The 24522-nt window shown below is 39.9% G+C and overlaps 1 protein-coding gene across 2 annotated transcripts; it reads right to left on the reverse strand.

The window, feature by feature from the left end:
• Positions 1–1988: 1988 nt before the first annotated feature.
• On the reverse strand, positions 1989–23509 carry LOC309715124 (protocadherin alpha-C2-like). Of its 2 annotated transcripts, XM_082547973.1 has the most exons (4): positions 20691–23509; positions 18302–18360; positions 14926–15011; positions 1989–5968 (listed from the first exon to the last, which is right to left on the reverse strand). In XM_082547973.1, exons 1-4 carry the CDS (start codon positions 23229–23231, stop codon positions 5655–5657), a joined length of 3000 nt encoding a protein of 999 aa, XP_082404099.1. In that variant the 5' UTR covers positions 23232–23509; the 3' UTR covers positions 1989–5654. The 2 variants fall into 2 exon arrangements, with proteins under 2 accessions (XP_082404099.1, XP_082404100.1); XM_082547974.1 differs by lacking the exon at positions 18302–18360 and having other exon boundaries at positions 5873–5968.
• Between the last annotated feature and the right edge of the window lie 1013 nt (positions 23510–24522).

Raw genomic sequence — 24522 nt, forward strand, 5'->3', positions numbered from 1 at the left:
CTTCTGATTTCAAGAGATTGCACTCAAATTCCATCACTGCAGCTGTAGGGAACATGAGGCTGACTTTGTGAATAAAATATTATCTCATAGCCTCGGGGCAATTACACAGTATTGTATCAGGGAAAATGCCTACAGTGAAAACGGTTTAACTGTCACTGTAAGAGTTTTGTGTGGTTTGCATTTATTCATCATAACAGTTGGTTATGCTTTAGTGAAGACATTTGAAAAGGAAAATCGCTTTCCTTTAAAAAAAAAAAATCTTGCGAGGGTGTATATTTGTATTTTGCCTTGTTAGCGTGGTGACAATAGACTGATAATTTGACAAGTGGGCTTCGAATATTAGATGTGGGTCTAAGAGATGCACATACATTTACATTTTACTAAGGCTCTTTCTCTTTTTTTCAAACATGTTTCCTTTAGGCAAATATAATGACATATTAGAATAATTATAGCCCATCTTTTTAAACCATGAGAACTCCTGATAATAGTCTGTACATGTGAATCAGAGAGAGCGACATTATTAATCCTTGGACTCTTGTTGTCATTTGTCACAATGCAATATGACTATCGAGAGTTTGGTTGTAGTTACCAATTAAGTTATACAAAGGTGATGAAGTGACATGGCTTGTGACTCTGTCTGGATCATATAAGACTTTTGCAGACCCGTTAGGGTGTTTCTTGTAAGTCTAAAGTTGTTGCCCTTGCCATCAAATATTTGAGAAGTTACTGAAAAGCTGTATGCAATTCAGCAGCTTTCAGAGTGCTATATTCTTGTTGAGTCACAATGGTGAAAACATATTTTAGTGAGGTTCAATAGCGTGCCATACAGCTGTAATATGAAATCCAAACCCTTAAATTAGCAATTTTGTTTTTCATTTTAAAGCTGCATTCAAAAAAACTGCCACAAGAGGGCAGATAAACATTAATTATGCCCCTTCACTGTTTCTTCCTCTTCTATTTTTTTACATCACTGACAACATGTCAGTATGACTGCTAATTATCATCAGTCTGTTGGAAAGGGACTGACATTTATGTAACATTTTTTCCATCATACTGACCGCTCAAAGCAATTCAGACATACCTAAATCACATTTAACCATAGATTCATGCACTACATTGTTCTATGCACTTTAACCATGTTATCTACCTCACACTAATGAGTTAAAATCCCCAGTTAGACTAACATACGTGCTTTTAGGCTTTTAGGTAGAGTTTGATGTCTTTAGATATTAATTCCACAAAAAGAAAGCCTTTTTCTATGAAGTGCCTTGAGGCGACTTTTGTTGTGATTTGGCACTATATAAATAAAATTGAATTGAATTGCCAGGAAGTACCCAGAAGAAAGCCAGCAGGCCTGGTTAGAATGCTAATACAGAAAAAGGTGACCATGAGGTTTGAAGCAGGGACTTTCTTGTTAACCACTGCCCCCCTGTGCTACCCAGGAATGGAGGAAAGTCACAATCCTATGTACAAGTGTCTTCAGAATGAATTGTGTTAGAATAAAGTCATCTTTAAAGTAGAATTTGATGTCTTTAGATATTAATTCCACAAAAAGAAAGCCTTTTTAGTTATTACATATGCTGCAAACAAAATGCTTATTAAATATGAACAGTATGGGTCGGCTGCAGCAAGAAAGCGGAGGAAGGGTGGTGTGCATTAATTACTTCTCCAGACAGATGGAGCCAGTGCAATGAATAGATAAAGGCTTTTCCTATTTTCCTAAAGAAAGACAAGTCTTTGTTCAAATAGAAGGGATGTTAAAGTCCCACGTTAATCATCATCCAGTCCCCTTTTCATGGCTTTGCCAACTTTAAAATGTTGAGATCTTGTTGACCTCGGATACTAATGCTGTATTTTCTCATTTCCTGCATTCCCATATTTCAAAATTCCACTGTTGCAAAAGTGGAGAGGAAAAAAAGGGCGTCACAGTCTACTGAAGGAGAAAATAAGCTGTTAGTTCAACTGAATTCAAAACACTGTTTGAGATATTTAAGAAAAAAAAAACTTTATTTGTGACGTATTAACAAAACACATTACCAGATTGATTAAATCATAAGAATCACTATGATCACCTTTACAATGATGAGCAGGTGTACAAAAAAGTTATTAACAGATCTGCACTGTCACAGTCGACTGGTATGTGCCACTCACCGCCACACCCAACGACTGAGGAACATTCACTATACACAAGCAGAGAATACATCAACTTTATTTTTTTTTATTTCATTTTTTTGTATTTTGATATTTTTTTTCTTATTTTTCTGCCTTTTTCTCTACTGGGCAAGGGAAAGGTACAGAGGGTGAGCAAAGTATATCATTTCACAATAGTGTCTTTTTGATCATCATTTCAAAGTTGAACACAAGTTAGTTTAAGGACTGATTTTCTTATCCATGAAAATCATATGGGTAAAAACAGAAAGAAAAAAAGGCATTTCATAGCATAACACAATAGCATTATGTATATCTAGAAGATTAAATTTATTTTCAACATGATAAGAAAATGTGTTTCTTTTAGGTTTTTCCACAAATTGCTGCTGCCATGTCTGTATTTACTGTATGTTTGTGTCTGTATGGAGAGGTGTGTGTATTGTCTTTGAGAATGTGTATCAGAGGTATATGTAAATATTCCAATACGCATTTCCCAGTGGAAAAACATATCTATGTATATATATATATAGTATCTATATAGGATCTGTTTCCTTTGCTTATAACATGCAAACAGCCACTTGGTGATCTGACAGCACAGAAGTACACCTGAAGAACAGGGCAGGTGAGGAGGGAATAGTGTGCATGGGAAGGACTGAGCAGCACCTATATACCCCTATAGTGATTGGTAATATGGTGGTCTAATAAAAGGAACAGTGAGGTGAGATTTTATGACACTTTCAATCATGTTGACGCTGCTCCCATTTCTACCACACTATGTTTATACACAATATCAGTGCCAAAACTTCCCAGCAAACTTTTTCCCCCCATGTTCATGTGGAGCCATAAAGCAAAAAAAGGGAAATTTTAAGGTGATGCCAGGTGAAGCCAATGAACTTTTGTCACCTTTCAGTCACAATTTTTATTATAATAGTAATTATCATAATTTGAATGCAGCCTCCAGCCTCTTTGTACTGCAGCTGAACTGTACTTCCCAGTCAGTGTTAACTGCAATACATGTGCTTGTGCAAAGGAGAAATGACTTGCCCAATAGTTTCTTTGTCTCCTACACTGTATCTACACAATGGACTACTATGACTACTATTTTCTGACTCTCACTCCATCTTGCCTCATATCTAGCACAGCATAATCTCAGTTTCTGCTAAGCTCTCAGGCGTCTTCGCAATTCAGTGCATACAAGTCATGCGAGAGATGACAGAGCTGTCAACAATGAGCAACCAGAGGAGACATTCTGGCAGAAACGCCTAAACTCAGCTGAAGTTGAGACAAAAAAAATGTCTATGAGAGTGTGACATGTGTCTATATGTCTATGTGTCTGTATCTGTGTAAATATGCAAATACACACATGTTACTGTTGTACAGTTCATTGAAGCAAAGTGGAAAGATGTCCAACCATGTTGATTTGAGGAAACAGGAGTAGAGCGAGGAAACAGGCGGCGGGCAAGCACATCCTACAAGCACTGAAGCAGGCGAGGCAGTGGCGCAAGGCTTAAAGAACAACTATTTAACATTCAAAGACAGAAGAGGACGGATCGGAACAGAAATGAAGCGACAAGCAGCGTTCCTGCTTCCTAGCCATATAATACACTCCCATGTTAAGGGTGGCATTGGCCTTCAGTTTTTGGAGTTTCCACAAAGGGCTGCGTATTCTTTTCGTGTATTTTGAATTTATGTGTTCATGTGTGCGTATGTTTGATTTGTTGGATTGTGTGTAAGCGGTAGAGAGAAAATCAGTGTTTGTGTACAGTAATGTGTCTTTCAGACTGGGTGTGCTAATTCAGACCCCATTAACCTGTGTCACATTCCAAGAGAAGAAGCCATGTCAGGGGCTGGTTGCATCAGCTGCACGTAGGTTCCCTAGTTATGGCCGAAGTCGCCACAATCCCATTTCAGGCATTGCTAAAATTACAAGCGGTACCACTACAGAAATCTGTCCAAACGTAACCTTAAGTAAACGCTAAACATATTAAGCAAGCAATAAAGCAGGTGCAAATGATACAAGTCACACAAATGCACTCACTAACAATAAAGAATCTAGTTTTCTGCACGCAGCATTTTTTTTTTCTTTAGCAGTTCCCTGCTGTTTTGCAACTTGAAGAGCCACAGCCATGATTTTGAATGTTTCTGTCCATTGTCTACACATTGCACAAACACTTTGGGCTATTTTCAACTATTTAGTGTGTCATTCCTTTTTTGTTGGCATTAGATTCCATGGAATGTGAAAAATAATACGCTGAGACTCGCCTTAGGTACTGTACCTAATCTGGTTAATTGTGTCAGTGCAGTAGCTACACTATAGTGTGATGAAAATACGGCTTAAAGCAAGGACAAAATTCGATGTGTTCAGTGTGAAACAGTTCCGAGTCTCAGCTAATGCATTTTTGTGCTATAGTCCATTAAAAAAAACAGGTAAAAAAAAACCCCAATAGAATTTCCAAAAACAAAATGATGTGCTTTAGAAAATGATTAGCCTTAAAAATGACTGGTAGAAAGTGGACTAAAACATTCAAATACTAGCATTTTCCTTTAAAAGTCAAATGAGAATCGGCCATGTTTTATGCCAATCTAGTCCCAAAACCATCCAGTATATTGCTATTACTTATTTGCTACTCATTCTAACTTTTAATAATATCAAAAGATCTCACCTTTGAACTCACGTCTTAATACCTACTCTATCATTGAATTTAGCGACATGCTAATTGCAAAGGAATTAGCAGTTATGAGGCCACCACTTTATACCCTAACCTGGGAACAAACTTGCGCATAGTTGGTGCAACCCAGTCCAGGTCCTCAGCCTCCACAATGTGCTATGTTACACTGAAACAGAGCTCTTTATTGAGCGTGGTCTAACTTCTTTCAGGCACCTTGTAGTCTCAAAGGTGCTAATCCTATGTTACGCATACTATATGCTGTTGTCTTTGCTCATTTTATTATATTTTTTACGTATTTATTTTTTATAAAAGCCCACATTTTTAGATTTTCTACAACGCCTCCATAATTCTGAAGACAATAGCCCCGTTTATTATTTTTTTTAATTTTAAAGTTATTTCTTTTACTTTTTACTTACCCTTGAACTAGTCAAAAAGGAGGAGGGCCAGAGATGTCATCACAGGCAGCCTCAGTGGACAATGGTCGTTACAAATAGTACACCTTTTTTGGGTGCTATTTTTGTTGTTGTTATACAAACTGGGGGTGGGGGAAGGGGTTGGGGAAGTGGGGGTGGGCAGCAAATCACAAAGGCTAATCTAAGACAATAAATCATTTTCTGGTGTAATTTGGTCCATTCTTTCGATAAAGAGCATTTGTTTAACAAGTTCGCATGACGTTTGGAGCCAGGCCTGGTCTAATGAGGATTTGGCCACTATACAATGTCTATGCAAATATGGCGCAAGGAGGCTCCCTTGGTTCTACAATATGCATTTGGCTTATTTTTCTGGCTCTGAAATTGGGTAGTTTGTTAATAGCTTTGCTGTCATATCACCACTTCTCTAGTCATCACCGCTTTCATCTTTTCCTTTCTCCTTCTTATCTTTCTTGTCCTTCTTCTTCTTTTTCTTCTTCTTGGCGTCCTCCTTCTTGCCAAAGCTTATGAATTCACCCTTGTCATCCACAGGACCTGGGTCGTGGCGGATAGAGATGATGGCTGGAGATCCAGGAATGATGAAGGCTTCAGGTGGAATCTCTCCTGGTTTCAGGGGCTGAGGAAGGCCATAGCCTTGTCCAGCGCCGTATCTGAAGTGCCAGCTGTTGCTGTTAACTCCAGCGCCCACTGGAGGTGATAGCTCTCCACCACCTTCTCCATCTACACACACGTGATTAAAAAATGGAAAAGAACAAAAAGGAAAAAGAAAAACAATGAAAAGAGAATAATTCATTACATTTTATTTATTTGTTAAAGGAACTGTTTAAAATTTTAGGGAATCGATATACTTAGCATTCTAGCTGAGAGATTCTGATTAAAAAAAGGAAAAAAATATTAACTTTTTAAAAACATCACATTACCTGGTACCCAGTTGCACCATAGAGATGCTGGTAAGCAGACTTAAATACCTTTAATGAGAGTTAGGCTAAAGCTATCCATTTGTTTCTAAAGCTTCCAAGCTAAACTATCCCAAAAGCCAAATAATGAAAAACTCAGCTAAATAAAATAAATGCAATATCACAGACCAAAATAATTTGGAAATCTTAAAGTAAGAGCAAAGTTAAATTGAAATGACAAAAAAGGAGAAAAGAGCTGAGATCAAAGCTATATAAGATATATTAAGGAAGTAAAATCTCAAATGAAAGCATCAATTGTCGAAAGAAGTGGTAAAGATGTGTAACTTGACTGATTTTGACTGATATCAATTTTCCATTAATCTTTTATCAATGAGGTGCATTTTGTTGGTACATTTACACATACGCGTTGTATACTCTTTCAATGCGGCCTTAACACGCAGCGATATTTTGATCGTTTTGCTTGTAAGTGGTAGAAGCATGATATGATACATTTGGCATTACAGGGTTAAATGTTGGCCTGACAATAGCCAAGATTCATATACTTTAAGGAGAGCAATGCAACCCAGTTCACTGAAGGGGACTGGAGGGGACTAACCTTTAAACCACAGGGATGTTTAACTTGGCAGTGCGATTTGTATTTGGATGATGGCTGCAGCATAATCCTACTCTCATTGGAAGCCAGAGACAAGGATTCAACAGTGCATGGATGTGAAAGATTAAGAAACCCAGATTGCAAATTGACAAAAAAATAAAAAATGAAGAAGGGATCTATAGCCTATATTGAATAATTATTTTGAAACATGAGAAAAGGACCCATCTATTGAGGTCAAAGGGTCATACATTTCGTAATGCAAAAAGAAAGCGGATGCTAGATGAGATGAAGCCGGAGAGAGAAGGGAGAGAGAGCGTGAATGAGAGAGAGGCAGTAAGAAAGATGGGGGTGGGCGGGTTTTGCAGACACGGCGCTCTCAGGCTCACACCAGTTCCCTCTGCGCTGACCTACTTTCAGCCTGGATAATATTTAGATCAAAAACGGGCCCCTACAAAAAGATTCTGTTTGATTTTTCTTTGTAGGCTATTTATGACATTGCTGGAGTGCTGAAATGATTTCAACCACTGCCCCACTGGGAAGTACACTATTTTGAAAATGTGCGCTCTTCAGACGCACAGTGTCCCACAAAGTCCCCACAACGAGTCCATTGAGTATAAAAATATATAACACGTACAGGCTACAATGACAGCAGATGTAATGGTCTCTACTGAACTGGTCAGTCAGTCGCTCTGCATTATTGTGCTGTTTAACCTCAGTGAGCATATAAAGTGTATAGGCATTCTTCATATATGATTTATCATTGACTCATTGCAAGTACATTAGATATTAAATAAAGAAACTACAATGCCAGAAAGGGTCATTGATTTTAATATAGAAGGAGTAGTCAGATAAGAGAGAAATAAATTATTAGTTCGAATTAGTTTCTGCTTGCAGAAGTGATCATTTAATTATTACACATGTTTAACATTTTATAATTAGCACATAGAAGACAAGGTGATGGGAAAAAAAGCCAAAATAAAACAGAAACAATGGGGTATAGCCAGGGGTCAAATTGGGATTTGGCAGATGGGGGAACTGGAAGCTTGGGTGTCGCAGTGCAACGTGGGGGAAAGAATTACTTCGAAATAAGTCAAATAATAATTTGTTTAGCAAGCTCAGTAGAATTTTCTTTGCATGTAGACTGCGATCAGCTGACCTGTGCTGCTAGTCCAATATTCACTGCTTTAGCCAAACGAATTCAGCAAGATTTAAGGTGATATTTAATGGGGTAATGAGGAATTATAAAAGGTAGATTCAGTGAGTGAATCTAATCGGCATCATCATCTTAAATATACATTTCTGTGTGCTACCCTTATTGTAGTATAAGCTAGTAATAGTACCCTAGACGTAACCAGCCCAGCATAGTGCATCACTATATCAACTATATGTTTTACCGACGTTTAAAATGAATGAGGGTATAACATGTAAGATTCAAGTTTCTAGTCTATAAAATTTAACTTGCTGAGCAGTCCTTTGAAAATGATCTCCTTTCCTCTCTTTCTTACATGTTTCTCCATCTCTGACAGTGTCACACATTAACGTTTTATTTTCTCTCCGTGGGAAATACCGCAATTATCTGATGGATGCATTTTGTGACAAACTGTGCAGAAAGCGTTTGTTTGTTTGCTGATATTTGTTGAGCTGTTTGAAAAGATACATTCGAGTTTATGCTCCCTCCTGCTCAGCAGCTAGTTAAGCACTTCTACCAACTTTACGTCTGCGCCGTGAACGCATCACAGGGAAGAGAAAGGAAAAACGGGATGTGTTGAAAGTGTAAGCGCACTGTGGGATGTCATTATTTTCTTACCAGTGAGCAAATACCTCCAGGCTGTCACTGAAAGCAATGCTAGTCTGCAGCGCATGAAAATGAACTCATTCAATAGTAATAAGCATTAACCTGCCTATCAGATTTTATAAGTCGCCAACTGTGGGAGCTGGACTGCTGTTCTAGATCCTTCCAGGCCACATTAACACCTGGGTATTGCTACTGAAGGCATGCAGAGTAATCTGGTTGACCTTTTTTCTTAAAATTCACACAACTTTCTGCATTTTTTTTGTTTCTTTGCTTAAATAACCAGCTTCTTAGTAATTATTTAGTGTCAGATGCTATTATCTCACATTAACATTAGTGGACTTACTACTAATAAACTCTAATGCCAGTCATTTTAGGATTAGGATTATACCATTTGACAGTCTGTTAGCATATGTTTAATCTGTGCTCAACAAAGTCCGATTTAACTGATTCCATTGCTAAAGTGAGAAAGTCCACTTCTCATGTGGAGAAGAAAGAACTTTAAGTAATAAAATATGAAAAGATAGCTGCTCAGATGCACGAAAAACTGCGGAAGAAAATATAGTGCACTTTACTGCTCTATACATAGTATACAGTTCATTTTTATGTAACAGACACACCATTTCCTGTTACCTGATAAGTCCTCTTAAAGGAAGGTGATTTTTTTGCTTAAATTTTGGGAGTTCTAAGTAATATTGTCTTATCTGATAGTTAAATGTTCACAAAGGGTCTTTCCACATTTTACATTTCATTTTTACAGGTTAATGTATGTAAACATGCAATGTGAAAACACAGTATTAAAATTAATTTGGGGCAAGCGTTATAGCCTGCAGTTTACTTTTCACCATAAAATTACACGTGACACAGTAGTTTGGACAGTAGTGGTGACACAGTAGTTGAGAACAAGCCATTAAAAGGTCATTAAAATTTCAACCTCGTGTATTATGTATAATGTAGTCGGTGTAATTCGATGATTACCATACGAGTTAGAAACATTTTGTGTACTTTAAGTTTGTATTCTGGTGGTGAAAGGTCAAATTAGGAGTTCATCTTCATGGAATATCAAGTTTATTTAAATACATTTCAGGTGCCAAGGAAAATCCTGAAGTTCACCTATAGACTGTATATAAAAGAGACTTATCCATGTGATATGTGATGTCACACTGTTTGTGAATTCCTGTTCTGAAGGCCTGGGGTCCGTTCTTCGTACCTCGCTAAGTAGGTTAGCTGGATTTGATTGTTGACGATTTCGCCTGATCTTGGATCGTTCGGTTCCCCGAAGCTCATCCGGGACTTGCTGTCATAGCAACAGAGCCGTAAGCGTAAACCTGCTCGGGAGCAGGTTTACTTTATGTAAACAGGATTAGATCGCGGCCACGCAGGTATGTCCGCTTCATTTATACGAAAGCAACAGCGATATTTTACCACTGTTTCACCATAAATAAATATTATCAATGTAACTAAAGACAATGCAGCACCTGATCCATTTATTGATTTCACACAGATACATACAGGTCATTTCCTAAAAAAGGAAAATGTACTATTAACATTCTATCACATGTATGTGATTATTACAGATGTAATTCATATTTCAGAGTAGCAATTGCAAATTACTTTGTGTAATCAAGATGAGAGACCACGGCTATAAAAGCGAAGGTGGATTTGGGAAGTCTGTCGCAGCCATGTCCTGTCCGTATACGCAAGCAGCCCATTGCAGAAGGTGCAAGATTGATAAGGAGAGTTTTCAGAATTCAGCGTATATTGCGGGACAGACAGGATCCTTTAGCTCAGCGCGACAGTGTGCTCATAGAGAGATATCGATTTTCCCGTGAGGGTATTATTTACTTAACCAACTTGTTGACGAGGGGGTGCAGGACCACCACCTGTCTTTTTTTTGCTCTGCCCTTTTCTTGGTTGCTGTTATAAACAAACAGATTATTCCAGGGTCTCTTTCCAAGAGACGAAAAGCAATATAAGTGATAAATATTACCATTCTGTAGAACATTCTTATATTTCACTTTTACTTGTTCCCATGTTCAAGTGGGTCCTGTTGTGGCTCTAATGTGAAAGGGGATATAATATAACATATTATAATATAATGTAATATAATATTGGATAATATAGTGTAATATAATAAATCTACCCTACCGCCTACTGGTGTTGGCCAGAGGGGCCGATGGCGCGATATGGCAGCCTGGCTTCTGTCAGTCTGCCCCAGGGCAGCTGTGGCTACAACCGTAGCTGCCTCCACCAGTGTGTGAATGTGAAAGTGAATGAATAGTGGCATTGTAAAGCGCTTTGGGTGCCTTGAAAAGCGCTATATCAATCCACTCCATTATTATTGTTATTATTAAATTACTTACTAGTTTAATTTGTCAGCAACTTTCTGCCAGCCCTCGCTCCTTGCTTTTGCAGCCTTTGCAGTGTTCCCTTGCGTTCTGATTAAACTCTGAAACTCCTGAAATCCCTCACTCAAGAGTTCTTGCTCTGCTGCCGAAAAATACCGAGCCGAGTGCGCTCCGTCGACATTTTCGCCGACCAATCAGAGGGTTGCCGATCAATGTTTCCACTATCGATGCGTAGCCCCTTTTACGACACCCAGTGATGTCACATTACTGCGTCCAGCTGTACTAATCGTCAACAGCAGGTGTGTTCGGGGAACCGGAATAGCGAGCTCACGGTTAGCGCGATGGTTTGGTCTTGGATGTGTCATTTGATCTTGGATGTAGTGAGCGACGTACGAAGAACGGGCCCCTGATGCCTGCATGGCTTGTGTTCTTTTGTGTGTGTGTGTGGTGGTGGTGGTGGGGTTTGAACAAGCAGTGAGCATATTTGAATCAATGGATATAAAGATATCAGTTGTCAAATATCAAAACTCAAGCAGAAACTCTTAGAAGGTCTATACCTCACAGCAAACCATACTATTTGTTAGATAACTACACTAAAAATACTCCAGAAGGTACCAGAGAGACTTCCAGTTAAGTGACTCAAATTAGCTGAGGTAAAGCTTAGCGTCTACCTATCAGTCATAGGGGCCATGGGCCTAATAATACATAGTGTTAAGCCTTTAAGCAATTTAAACAGGTGATCTCAATATATTAAAACTCACTCTAGAGTTCCCATAAAGGCCAAATAATTTCTGGTCTCCATAGAGGCTGTAAAAACATTTATTTCTGCTGTCTGGCAATTTACCATTGGGAGGGAGGGATTGGCTTAACCTTTGAGCCAGCGCTGCTTAATTTTTCATCCTGAAATGTTGCTACTTGCGTTGGTGGAAACATCTGGATCTATAATCTGTAGTAAATAAATGTTTGGATGATCTTTAGATTTTCTACAATTTTAATTTTGATTTGTAACCATGTTACCATTACCTGCTTAGAGTACCAAATGTGTGTGGATATAGTATACACAGAGCAGAGGTCAAAAAGTTTGTATTTCTCTGCATGATGTACAGAGAAGTACAATATCCACTGACACAGCATACTGAAACAAATGGGTATCGCCTTAGTGTCTTGGAACATTCTAGGGCTTCATGCACTGCTTGAAAAAAATCCAGACCTCTGGCATTGTTAATTTAAAAAACAACCCACGTTTTAATTCAGACATTTCCTGTTTAGGTGTATATAAGCTCTTCATGTCACAGAGTGCAAAATTTTAAAGAGCTTTGCTGCCTTTGTGCTGCTGTTTATCTAACATGCTCCAGCCAGTGTTTCTTTTTAACAGCCTATACTTCACAGCAAATGGATTACACTGTAACTGCTAGTGAGCAGGGAAGTATAGCGAGGAGCATGTAGTGGCACCTGATGTGAAAATATAAGGGTGTCGGAAGCCTCATTTGGTGTAACCTACATTTAAAATAGGCTACTCCGAGACACGGTTCCATCTGAAATGAATCCCTCTGATGGTTTGTGGCACACTGACATGCGACAGTCACAGTGCTCGTACATATATGTGACATGTACCACATGTATTCTGCATAGGAAGCATAAACTTTGCTTTTCCACCTGATATCCTCTAAAATGCCTTTTCTTTCTTTCTTAAAACCACGATTTTGCCAAGTCCCCTTCCCCTTTACTCCTCTGTTTTTTTGTCTCTAAATATTCCATTCAGAGATATGACCGGTTGCTATGGAAACTGCCTTCGCCCACTCCCTGCTGATGGAGGGTGCGGCTGCTGCAGCAATCTCTCAGTTAGACAGTGTTGCCAGGCAACAGGTCACATGGTGTTCCCTAGCAACACCACTACTGCAGGAACCTGCCAATCCTCTTAACCTTTCTCTCTCTGTTTCTCCATCCCCCCACACCTCGCTTTTTTTCCCTCCATCCCCCTGTACGTCTCCTCTGTTCATCTTCTAATCACAGTTTCTTTAAATGTTGCCACATCTTTCTTTTTTTTACGGCACTTTCTTGTTTGTGATAACAGCACATCTCCCCCTCTGGCATCACACAAATGTCTCCTCATCTGCACCAAGGGTCACTTACATAAACACAGTTTTGAAGGTGCCACATTTAGATGCATCACAGCATGTCGGAAGACTTCATTGTGATAAATCGCAGCAAAGATTTCTGGCACAACTTCACCTATTTCCAAGGTGCATGGAGAGGATGAAAGAATTCACAATGCAGGAACTCCAGCAACACTTGATGGAAGATGAAGAACTTTAATAATTGGCCAATTATTAATAATTGGTCAATTATTAAAGGCTTCATTGTGATAACAGTTTGCTACAGATGTGAAAATGTGTCACAATAAAGGATGACGTGTAACAGAGAGGATAAACTTGTCTGTGCTATTGCATTAAGCCACTTCTAAAAATGTATTTCCTAATGCATCAGCAACAACTGGAAGGACCGCAGTATGCTGAGCACTTCGCTTAAAGATAATATTTGAGACAATATTTGAGTCTTTATAGGGGCGGAGTTGGCCAGATGGTTTCCATCTGCTGTAAGTAAAAAAATTGCACATTTTTTGCTGCACTCTGGCAGAGGGGAATACACTAGAACTGGGAAATGATGCAGCTGGTATCTCAAACAATTTCCCAACTTCCTTTTATACAGAGAGAAAAAAAATCTTTATTTATTCATGTTTACTGACAGGCAGTAAATTCATACTCTGTCCCTGGTTTGCCAAGTGATTTACTGTGATGCTACTCTTCACCCTCAAGTGTCTACGTATGTCCTAATTCCTGAAGCCAGACAGAAAATCAATGAATGGAAGCGGGGGTGGAAGAATAGGGGGACGGTTCACAGTGCTGAAACATGGTTTTGAAATCTTGCTTACCAAAGTCTTCCAGCCTCTGTGCCCTTGTAAAGTTCCACACACAAACTTTTAAGCATTAGCTCTAAGACACACTTTCTGTAAAGCACAGGTCTATGAGTCCAGCTTTCTTTACACATCAGTTGTGTTGCAACATTTTTCAGCACTGTCACCCACTCACTAACTCATTCTTATAAGAGACAGCTGCCTTTTCTGATTTCTAGCTCTTGCTTGCTGCTGTTGTGGAAAGTGACAATATTCTAGGTATGAAAGTGCTCTGCATAAGGGTCCAACGGCTCTGGTGGCTATCTGACTATGCATGTTGCTTGGCCTATGGAACTCTGCATACATGCTAATTTGTTTGTTTGCTGACAGTTACATGATGAGACAAATGTCAATTACTTATTTATGGTAAATATTAATGGTGGATAAAAAGTTATAGATTAGGGTGCTGGTTTAGCTGAGTGGGTGAGCAGGTGACTGGTTCACCTGCTCAAGTCTGACCCGTGGCCTTTTGCTGCATGTCTTCCCCTCTCTCTCTCTCTCCCCGCTTTCCTGTCTACCTACACTGTCTCTATCCAATAAAGGTTAAAAGGCCAAAAAAATGATCTTACAAAAAAAGTTGCAGGTAGAGATTGAACACGGGTTCTTCTTCAAAAGAGGAACCTGTCAAAATTAGGAAAAAAATCTTTAAGATTTTGGCATAAGGTGTTGACCTTCGCAGTGGGCTTCACTGTTCAGCTGCCCTTCAAGTTATATCATGATGTAAGGACAAAAACAGCTTCTCATCCATCAAAAAGTAGAACTTTTTCCTTTGCTTTATTTTATTGTTTTGTATTTTATTTTATTTCATTTCATTTTATTTTGTTTTATTGTGTTTTGGATTTTTAGTCTACTTTTTCTTGGGACACTTTTTTCTAATGTACAGTACTTTGGTCAACACTGTTGTTTTAAATGTGTTATATAAATCAACTTGACCTTGACCTAGATGGTTTAACCCAAATTATATTTTGGGCATCTGAACTATTTCTAGCTAAATATTCTGAACTACATCTAACTAACACAAAATCAGTTAAAAAAAATCTTCATCCTGTATCCTGATTCCTACATTTCCACTCACCTGCAGCACTAGATACAGTGGGCCAGTTCTGAACCAGCATGCCCTGGGCTCCCTGCATCACAGAGGACTCCTCCATGTGGACGGAACTGAAAGGCAATCACATTTAGTCAGTGAAAAATTTGCAAACATTCAAATATTTAAAAATAGGACACATTTTCCTTAACATTCGGAGATTTTGTTATGAAATTCAAATGATTGTTGGTGCAGACCCTGGAATCCATCCACAACTGAGCAATTTAAAATAATAGTCTAATAAGATGACATTTCTGTTTAATATAAGGCAAATTAAGTGGTATTCAAATAGCTTAAAAACTTTCAAACAGCAATACTGATTATTTTAGACATTGACAGTGGCTTTCTGGCTCTCCAGAAAGAGAAATTGTGGATACATTCATGTGGTCTTGTTGTAAGTGGGTACAGCCCCCCACCCCCACTTTAAAAAAAAAAAAAACCCAAACCCAAACCCAAACCATCCCACCCTTCAGGCTGAATACCTGTGCTTTGCCTCATATGACAGAATATCTAAAGACTCAGGGCTTTTGTAATGCATTTAAATTGGTCTAGGAATAGCTATGAAGAAAGACGGAGCACATAAAAGAATGAGCGACTTTTCACAGAATAGAAATATGCATACTGACGACTACTGTAGGACTACATGAAGTGCTCTTTAAACTTTGCTGCTTATAATGGAAACTGAAAATAGCTGTTCTGTCCCAGATAACCAGCTGTTTTATGTGGTTGTGTTTGTGGTTGAAGTTGACCAGGATTAAGAACCGCTGTGTGCCTTTAAAAAAAGTAATTCAACACTTTAAGTGACAAATACTTTCATATTCACTTTGAAATAATAGCATAATGTAGGTTAATGTAGTTGTTACATGTTTATACAAATACATAAGAATACTACTGATGGCAATAGTATATATAGAGCTTTTCAAATGTAGAGCTTTTTAAAAAGATCAGTTAAACCAGTGAAAAAGTCATTTAACAGTCTATCAATCAAATTTTTTACTAATTACAGATTTAGTACAGTGTGAGACTTTGTTTTGCCATCATTTTTGGGTGTGCTAGCTTTTCATCTTCCCTGTGATCTTTGTTTCACCTTGTGTGTGTTAGCAGGGGCTGAGCTATAAGAAGCACAGTAGGGGAGAAACAGGTGAAGTGAAGACAGCAAAACTATTTAAGTTAAAGAGCACTTGGTACTTTTCTACGAGTGCAATAAGCCTACCAACAAATGTTAATCCGTTTGCATCCAAGGATGAACAGATGTCGATCCCAGATGTCTGAAAATCAGGCCAAAAATATCAGCATTTTCTAAATCAGCCAACCTGAATCTGCCAGCAGTAACAAGGTTGCTAGAAGTTCTCCTTCTGATGATAGGAAAGCTAGTTCTGGCCAGTGCCCTAGCAACCCCCAAACAAGAGGAAGAGATCTGGCTTTCACCTACTCTGGCTGCTAGAGAGAAAGACTAACAAGGGTACAATTAGGTGCAAAAATAGGAATTTAACTCAGTTCTGAGAAAGAAAAACAATTATTTTAGTTTGTCCAATTTTCTGAGTGACTGAGCAAACCTGCCCCTTTCCATCCTGGTCTCCAGTTTTTAAGCTAAGGGAAGCCAACTGACAGCTTGCTTTATAGCGTTATCTTTACCACGCTGACACCGTGGTGTGAAAACAATCACATTTGAGGAAATGCATTTGGCAGAAAGTCCAAATATTTGACTAAATATGAGTGTATGAGCTTATATAAAACTGACACACCCACCCTAGCAAAAAATCTTTTCCCTCATCCATTTGTTATACATATATAGTTAATTGTTGTTGACTAGGTTTTTCTGCAGCACATTAATACTATCATCTGCAACCTGCATTATCTTGATTTCCCCATGAAGAAAAAATGACCAGGTGTATTCTAAGCAGTTTGATGTATACGAATATGACACAGAAAGTACTGATGTACTGCACTTCTGTCTACACTCAGAATATGGGTCAACAGTGCTGGTGTTACATGCTGTTACATTACAGCACGCCTGTGTTGTGGCTAAGTGTTGATGTGAGCCATCTCTGTGTCTCTGTGTGTTTTACAGTCACTGTCATTTAAGAAGTGGCAGCGGCAAATTGCAGTGATGATTTATCTGAATCCATGTCATGTAACAGTGACTTGATGACAGAGTGCACATGATCCATACAAATTAACACTAATATCCAATTAAATCAACTTAGACTAAGAAGATGACTTCACAAATGAGCGGTAAGCACTGGTACCATGAAATTTGGGAGAGTTTTGCAGAAAGTATAGGCGTGTGAATAGTAAACACATTAATTCCTGATGTCCCTGCTGTTTTTAGATCAACTTATGGGGAAATAAATGACATTTTCTGACATAATCATGGGAAAACTGTTAAGTTTTGTTTTTGGGTAGAATTTTTTCTAATCGTTGGTGCTTTTTTCTACGATCCTCTTCATTTCAGTATTCTCTGATTTGCAGCTAATGACACTGCTTAAAGTGTAGTGCTTCATTAATTAGATATATGTAGGTGGGAATACTCGAATATTCATGAAAGAGCAAGCACACTAAAATCACAGCAATCTATTGTTGACACAATACCTAGGAGAGGTTTCAAGCCCAAATCTTAGAAATCATGATTTTAGGAGAGGATAATCATGGCTAGAGTACTACAGTGTTTGTAGACTTAAAACAATTCAGATGTTTTAGTTTAATATGTCTTTGGAGGTGTTGTTTTGTGTGGATTTGGTCTAACAATAAGAAGTGGAAAAACTTAGAGATGTAAAAAAACATCATCTTTGCACAATAATATGTGATACACAGAGAAATGCAAACGCATGCATGGGGTGGTGGTGAGGGGCAGTTGTACATGCAGACACTGAAGCACATGTGCATGTGATAATCTAGGAAATGTCATCATCTGCCTGTTTGTCCTTCATGCTTCCAGCTTAAAGACTGCAAGTGAGGGAGTGATGCTCAGAATGTAGATGACCTATATAGTATTTCACTGCAGAGGACCAAGGCTATGAATCCAGTGACCGAACCGCAAAGGCCTTTTCCCAAAGGGAGAGGTTGAGGTTAAAGGTTCAAACAAATGCTTAGGCGCCACTCACAGTCATTTCTGAAAAGCTACAGCATTAGTGTTGCAGTAGCTTTTTGAATCATTTCCATAGAGGTGTAGGGATAAATGTAACTGTAACATGTGAATAAATCATTTGCTTGGGGAATCGTATATGCTATAGTTGCAAGAGCAAAATGAGGGGTCTCTCTAATGGTGCAGACTAGATGGCGGCAGGATGAGTAGAGTGGAAAGGTGGAACCTTTTTTGAGATGATAAAAAGTTGCACAAGACTTTAACGTGGAAAATGCTTACCTCTGCACCCCTGCCCTCAAAGATGCAGAATATCTCCAGTCAGCATTCGGGGCTTTGGGCTGAGCGAGCAAGAGGGAGAGAGAGGTTGCGAGAGAAAAGAAAATGAAGGAGAGAGAGGTAGAGACAGAGAGGGAGGATGAAGAGAGTAAGTTTAGCTTGATCTCATACTGTGCAGAGCCATGGCCTCATCAATTAATCATGATACGCATCCCAGCTCTGGACGTGATAGGAACACTGCAGTTGTGTCACTGATTACAAGCACAAACACACACACTTATGCACGCACGCACGCACGCGCGCGCACACACAAACACACAAACACACACACACGAAAGGACTTTAATAAGGACAATGACTGCAAGCCATATTGACAGCTTCTGGACAGTCTCTCATTCCACTGTTCTGTAAATGTGTGAGCTGGGAGAGTAATGCCCTTTAAAGGAATACTATGATGACAGTACAGACTGATGCGTATGTGTTTGTGTGTCACTGGAGTAAATCTGTCTGCTCCTGATGAACCTAGCTGAGTGCTTCAAATTCCCAGCAGCCCTCTGGTAAATAATTGCCTTTAAACTCCAATAAAAAAGAGAGACCAGCCACATCCACTATCTCTGGCCTGCATTGGTCCTTGCTATATTAAGATACGGCTATCTCAGCTATCAACACATAGTATTTATAAAAGTATTTCCTCTTTACTTGTGTTCCTTTTCTGAATATCTCATCTAAAACATTAAATTATCATTAATCAATGGTAACTGTATGGACACATTTTAATAGTACATAGCACATTCTATACTTGCACTGAAAACCTGATAAACAAAATTCCACATGAGCACAGAAATTTAAAAAGTATTGGTGAAGTTCAGATCTGGGGCTTGAGGCTATTCACCATTGAAAGCCTGCTAGGACTCCCAGAAATAAGTGGAAGTCCCAATATGACTTTGGTCATTGTAGATTTCACTGATGATTCTACATTTAAGTTCAAAGAACGTCCCCCTCTTTGCAATATAAATGGCATAGAGGGGCAAGTCATTGTTTTAATGAGCTAAAGCGCTATATAAATACAGGCCATTTACCATTTACAAGTTAATGCTTCACAGCCATTAATTATGCCGGACTCTTTCATAATCATGTTCTTCATGAGTAGGCACATGCACAACGCTGAATTTAAAAAAAAGCTGTGTTTAAGAAACAAACCTGCGCTGGCAGCAGCAAGTGTCCCAGATAAAGAAAGCACATCATGTTCCTTAGTTCATATCAGGGGGGAGTATTTTTTGCTGGTAGACCCAGCCCATTTGAGTAAATTTAATTTGCAAGGCTGATGAACACAGTGTGGAGGTTAATTTCATTTACACTGCTACACTTGTCTTGATCAGATTTATTTTTAAAATAACTAATTTACCAGAGACTGCCACCTGCTAATTAAGACAGGGAACTCGTGGAAAATCCAAACCTTCAACATCATATAAATTAAAAAACAACAACAACAAAAAAGCAAAAAACTAAAAATAACTGAAAAAATGAATATTTGCATCATCAGCAAGCATTAGTGATAAAAGCAGAATGTGTCACCCCAAACTTTTTTGCAAGAGTCCTTTAAGACATAATCTAAATGACTTTAGAATAACTTTAAAATAAACACAAATGGAAATAATGTGCTCAGGAAATCACATAAGCCAAACCCTTGATTTTAATATTGCCAGTTAAAAAGCTCTATTATTAAATGAGGTTAACTCATTAATGATTCTCTCTTTTTTTAAAAAAAATCACCCAGAAGTCATAAATGCAATACAGCCATAAAAATAAACCTCAAAACTAACCATAATCAGAAATCAAGTCAGGAAACCCCAACTGCTCCTATGTCACTGCCTTACTCAACACAACAAAAACACAGACAAATCAAAACTGCATGCAAAGAGGGTGACCAAGTAGTAGGAATGATACATGACCTGTTCCTGGTGTAGACGTGATGACAATCTCAAGGTGAAACACAAATCTCTGAATCATCAGAAATAACATAGGACCCTTGAAAAGCATCACAACTGACACTAATTCGGTGTGAGTGCTGAGCTAGGCTACACTGAGTGAGTTTGCAGTGCAAGTGGGAACTAAACAAAGAGACTGAAGCTTGCAGGGATTCAGTTCAGGAGAGGGTAAAAACCTGATGTGCAACATGTCATCTCCCTGCAGCAACAAAGTGACAGTGACAGAGAATATGGTAACACTGCACACTGGCACCATATTGGAATGAAAAGTCCGGTTTGGTATGTTTAAAAGTGCCTAATACTGCTTACACCTTGGTCAAATTCAAGACACTTTTTAAAACTTGAAGGTTCCTGACCTTCCGGCTATGCGAACAAAAGGTAAAAATAAAAAATTCATGACCCACCTCTGGGCAGATTTGGAGGGAGGCATCGGGCATGCTGAGTCTGCGTACAAATCCACTTCCACTGGTGAAAAAGCGGTCGGCACCGCTGCCCCAGGTGCCGCTGATGGGTCGTCCTGTGTTGTAGAACATGAAAGTGTCACTGCCAGACGTGGCAGTCAGGCAGGTCTTGTAGCAGTAAGTCTTCGTTAGGGAGCCATTCCCACGTACTTCGATGTAGTGAGGCTCCACTTTAAGGTCTCTCCGAAGCACCACATTGTTATTAGGCTGGCCTGGAGCTCCACTGCTGCCACCTCCGCCAGCACTCACGCTGCTGTTCCCACCATCTGGAGGGGGTTTCTGTGACACACAGCATGGGGAACAGGACCCAGGCTGGGTGCAGTAGGCGTGGCAGCGGACAATAGCCAGCACCACCACAGTGACCAGGAAAACAAAGGTCGTGGCACTCAAAGCCACGGTCAAGTAGACGGTCACTTTGGACAAAGGGATTGGGCCTTGAGGTCGCATAATCCTCTTGGGATCAGACACCACTTTTGGTGGCACCTCCATGACTGCCACGTTAATAGTAGCAGTGGAGGAAAGAGCAGGCTGGCCATGATCCTTTACAAGAACAGTTAGAGTGAAGGAGGTGGAGTTGTCTTCCAAGATCCTCCGAGTGGTCCTGATCTCTCCATTGTGTTCATGCACCTTGAACAAGTCCGGGTCAGTGGCTGTCTCCAGCACATACCCCAGCCAAGCATTTGGACCAGCGTCTGCATCGTATGCCACCACTTTGGTCACAAGGACACCAGGTTCGGCATTCTTTTGTACCGTCTCCAAGGAGCGCGTGCCATTGCCAGGGGGGTTGACTATCAGTGGTGCATGGTCATTCTGATCCATTATATAGATGTAGACTGTGGCGACGCGGCTGAGCGGAGGAATGCCCCCATCTTGGGCTTTGACCTGGAAGTGAAACTCTCTCAGTGACTCATAGTCAAAGGCTCGCAGGGCATAAGCCTCCCCTGTATCGGCCTTCACAGACACATATGAGGTGACAGGAATGCCGTGGTTGTTGTCATTGAGCACTGTGTAGGTGATGCGTGCGTTCTCTTTGATGTCGGCATCTCGAGCTTTCACAGTACACAAAGAGGCCCCGGGGGCATTGTTCTCAGCCACATAGACTGTATATGAGGTCTGTTCAAATCGTGGAGGGTTGTCATTAACATCTGCCACATCCACCTGTATAGTCTTCTGGGAGGATAGGGGAGGATTTCCTCCATCTGTGGCACTCAGAGTGACATTGTAGGCATCAGTGGTCTCACGGTCCAGAAAGGCTGAGGTAACCAGAGTGTAATAGTTTCTGAATGACTTGATCTTGAATGGAAGGCCTGCTGGGATCTCCAAGTTCACCTGCTTGTTAGCTCCAGAGTCTCGATCAGTAACACTAATAAGGGCCACAACTGTGTCTGCACGGGCATCCTCCCTCACGGGGCTCGACAGAGATGACAACACTATCTGAGGGACGTTGTCATTCACATCCACAACCTCTACTACCACCTTACAGTGTGCTGCCACAGCACCGGGGCCCCTGTCCATTGCCTGAATGTACATCTCATAGGAGTTAGTCTCTTCATAATCAACATTGTTTCTCACTCTTATCTCTCCTTTATTAGTGTCCATGCTGAACATCTGCCTCACTCTCTCCGGGGTGTAGCTGCTGAAGGAGTAATAAATCTCCCCATTTGTGCCCTCATCCAGGTCAGTTGCATTCAGTTTGATCACCAGGGTGTCTTTGGGGGAGTTTTCTAACACTTTCACTTTGTACACTGAGCTGTCAAATGAGGGAATATTGTCATTTGAGTCCAGTACCCGGACACTGATTTTAGTCGTCCCCGTTTTTTCCGGCGTCCCACCATCCACAGCACTTAGAATTAATTGATGGTAAGGCGTCTGCTCGCGATCAAGGGGCTTTTTGAGCACAAGCTCGATGTGCTTTGTATTTAGAGAGGGTTTGTTAGAAACCAGCGCGAAATGGTCGTTTGTGCTAAGCTGATACATGCGAACAGAATTTGACCCAGTATCTGGATCTTGAGCGTTTTCAATTGGGTAACGAGACCCCGGTAAAGCAGACTCTATTATTTCCAATTGATACTCGTCTCTGGGGAACTGCGGCGCATTGTCGTTGGCATCTACAATCTCCACCTCGACGTGGTGCACTTCAGTGGGGTTTTCAATCAGCACCTCTAGATTAATGAGGCAGGTGCTGGATAAATCGCACAGTGCCTCCCTGTCAATCCTTTCATTGACAAGCAATTTCCCATTTTTGGGGTTGACAATCACATTGCGTTTGCCGCTGTTGGAGGTTACCTTGATTTTTCGGGTGGCGAGCTTTCGAATATCCAGCCCCAAGTCATGCGCTAGATCACCAACCAGTGCCCCATTTTCTAGTTCTTCTGTAATCGAATATCGTAACTGTCCAAATGAAAGGCCACAAAATAATGAAAATATCACAAAATAAAAAGGCACATTATTCCCTATCCGGTTGCACAGCCCAGCCACAGCCATTGCAAGCTCACAGGATCCGCAGACGGATTAAATGCAGCCTTCCGCCTTTTTAGCTTGCAGTATCTCGCATCCCAGCACCTCATTAAGGTGGGCTAATTGGTGTCCCGGTAAATGAAACAGAAGCGGCTCATCCACTGTGATACCCGGCTGAAGCGAATCCTCTCCAGCGCATCCATATTACCTTTGTCCGTGAGGCGCTTTTTTTGTCTCCAATGCGCGCTGCTGACGGGTGTGTTTCCCTGTCGCTGGAGCCGTCAGATAATCAAGGCAGGCGAAGTTTTACCTTATGGAATCGGAAAAGACTGCTGTCCCTTTCAAAATAAAATTATAAGCGGTCTGTGCCCAAGTTTGCTTGCACTAGAAGAGAAGAAAAAACGATTTAACCAATCCAATGTGTGGGATTATTTTAGGCGCTGAAATAAAAGGAAAAAGGTCACAGCTTGGCGAGGAGTTCTGTAATTCCTTACTTACAAAAAAAATTGTAAAATTTTGAACCATTATGAATAATAATTTGTTCATAATCACATAAAAATTTGTGATATGTCACTTAACTATTACCATTTTAAATAGTTATTTTAGTATTGATTAAAGACTTTTATGTGAGACGTGATGCTTGAAATGTGTTACATTTTTTTTGTGCCTCATGTTGTATGACATGATTAAAAAGTATTATGTTTATGTATTTAATTTAGTTTAATAAATGGAACTATGAACCAAGCACTACGGATCAAATATTTACACAGTATGTTCTGTGCAAAAAAAGCAGTGCAGTCTGTTCATATTAGGTTTATTTTGAATGGATAACCGGAACTCATAAAATTCAATGTAGGTGACTTGACCTTGGAAGGACACTATCCGCCCTAGCGCGCACTCAGATTTCAGCTCTCTCCTCTCCGCTGTGGCGCAGCTCCCCGCTTCCCCCTCCACCCATTTCTCTCCTCTCATCCCCCCTGTGTAAGGTCTGTGAGCTAACCACATATTAAAGCACCTCCAGAAAAAAAAAGAATGGCGACCACACAAAAAGACCACATAAATATTTGGCGTATGCATCCAGTCTTACCAGACTTTCATCCGGTAATTAAAATTAGCTGTGCAGCATGTGGCAAAATATTAATCGCAGACTTACAGGGAATTGATGATATAACGTGAATATTTAGTTAAAATGTTTTATTTGGCAGATTCTCTTGGATTCACTATTGCGCAAGAAGTGAGGGGCGGTGGTAATGAATGGATCCGCCGAAATTCTCAGCGTAATAAAATACAAACGTGGGGAAACGTGTTCACAAACACA

This window comes from Aulonocara stuartgranti (genome assembly GCF_965226115.1).
Source record: "Aulonocara stuartgranti genome assembly, chromosome: 10".
Taxonomy (NCBI): Eukaryota; Metazoa; Chordata; class Actinopteri; order Cichliformes; family Cichlidae; genus Aulonocara; species Aulonocara stuartgranti.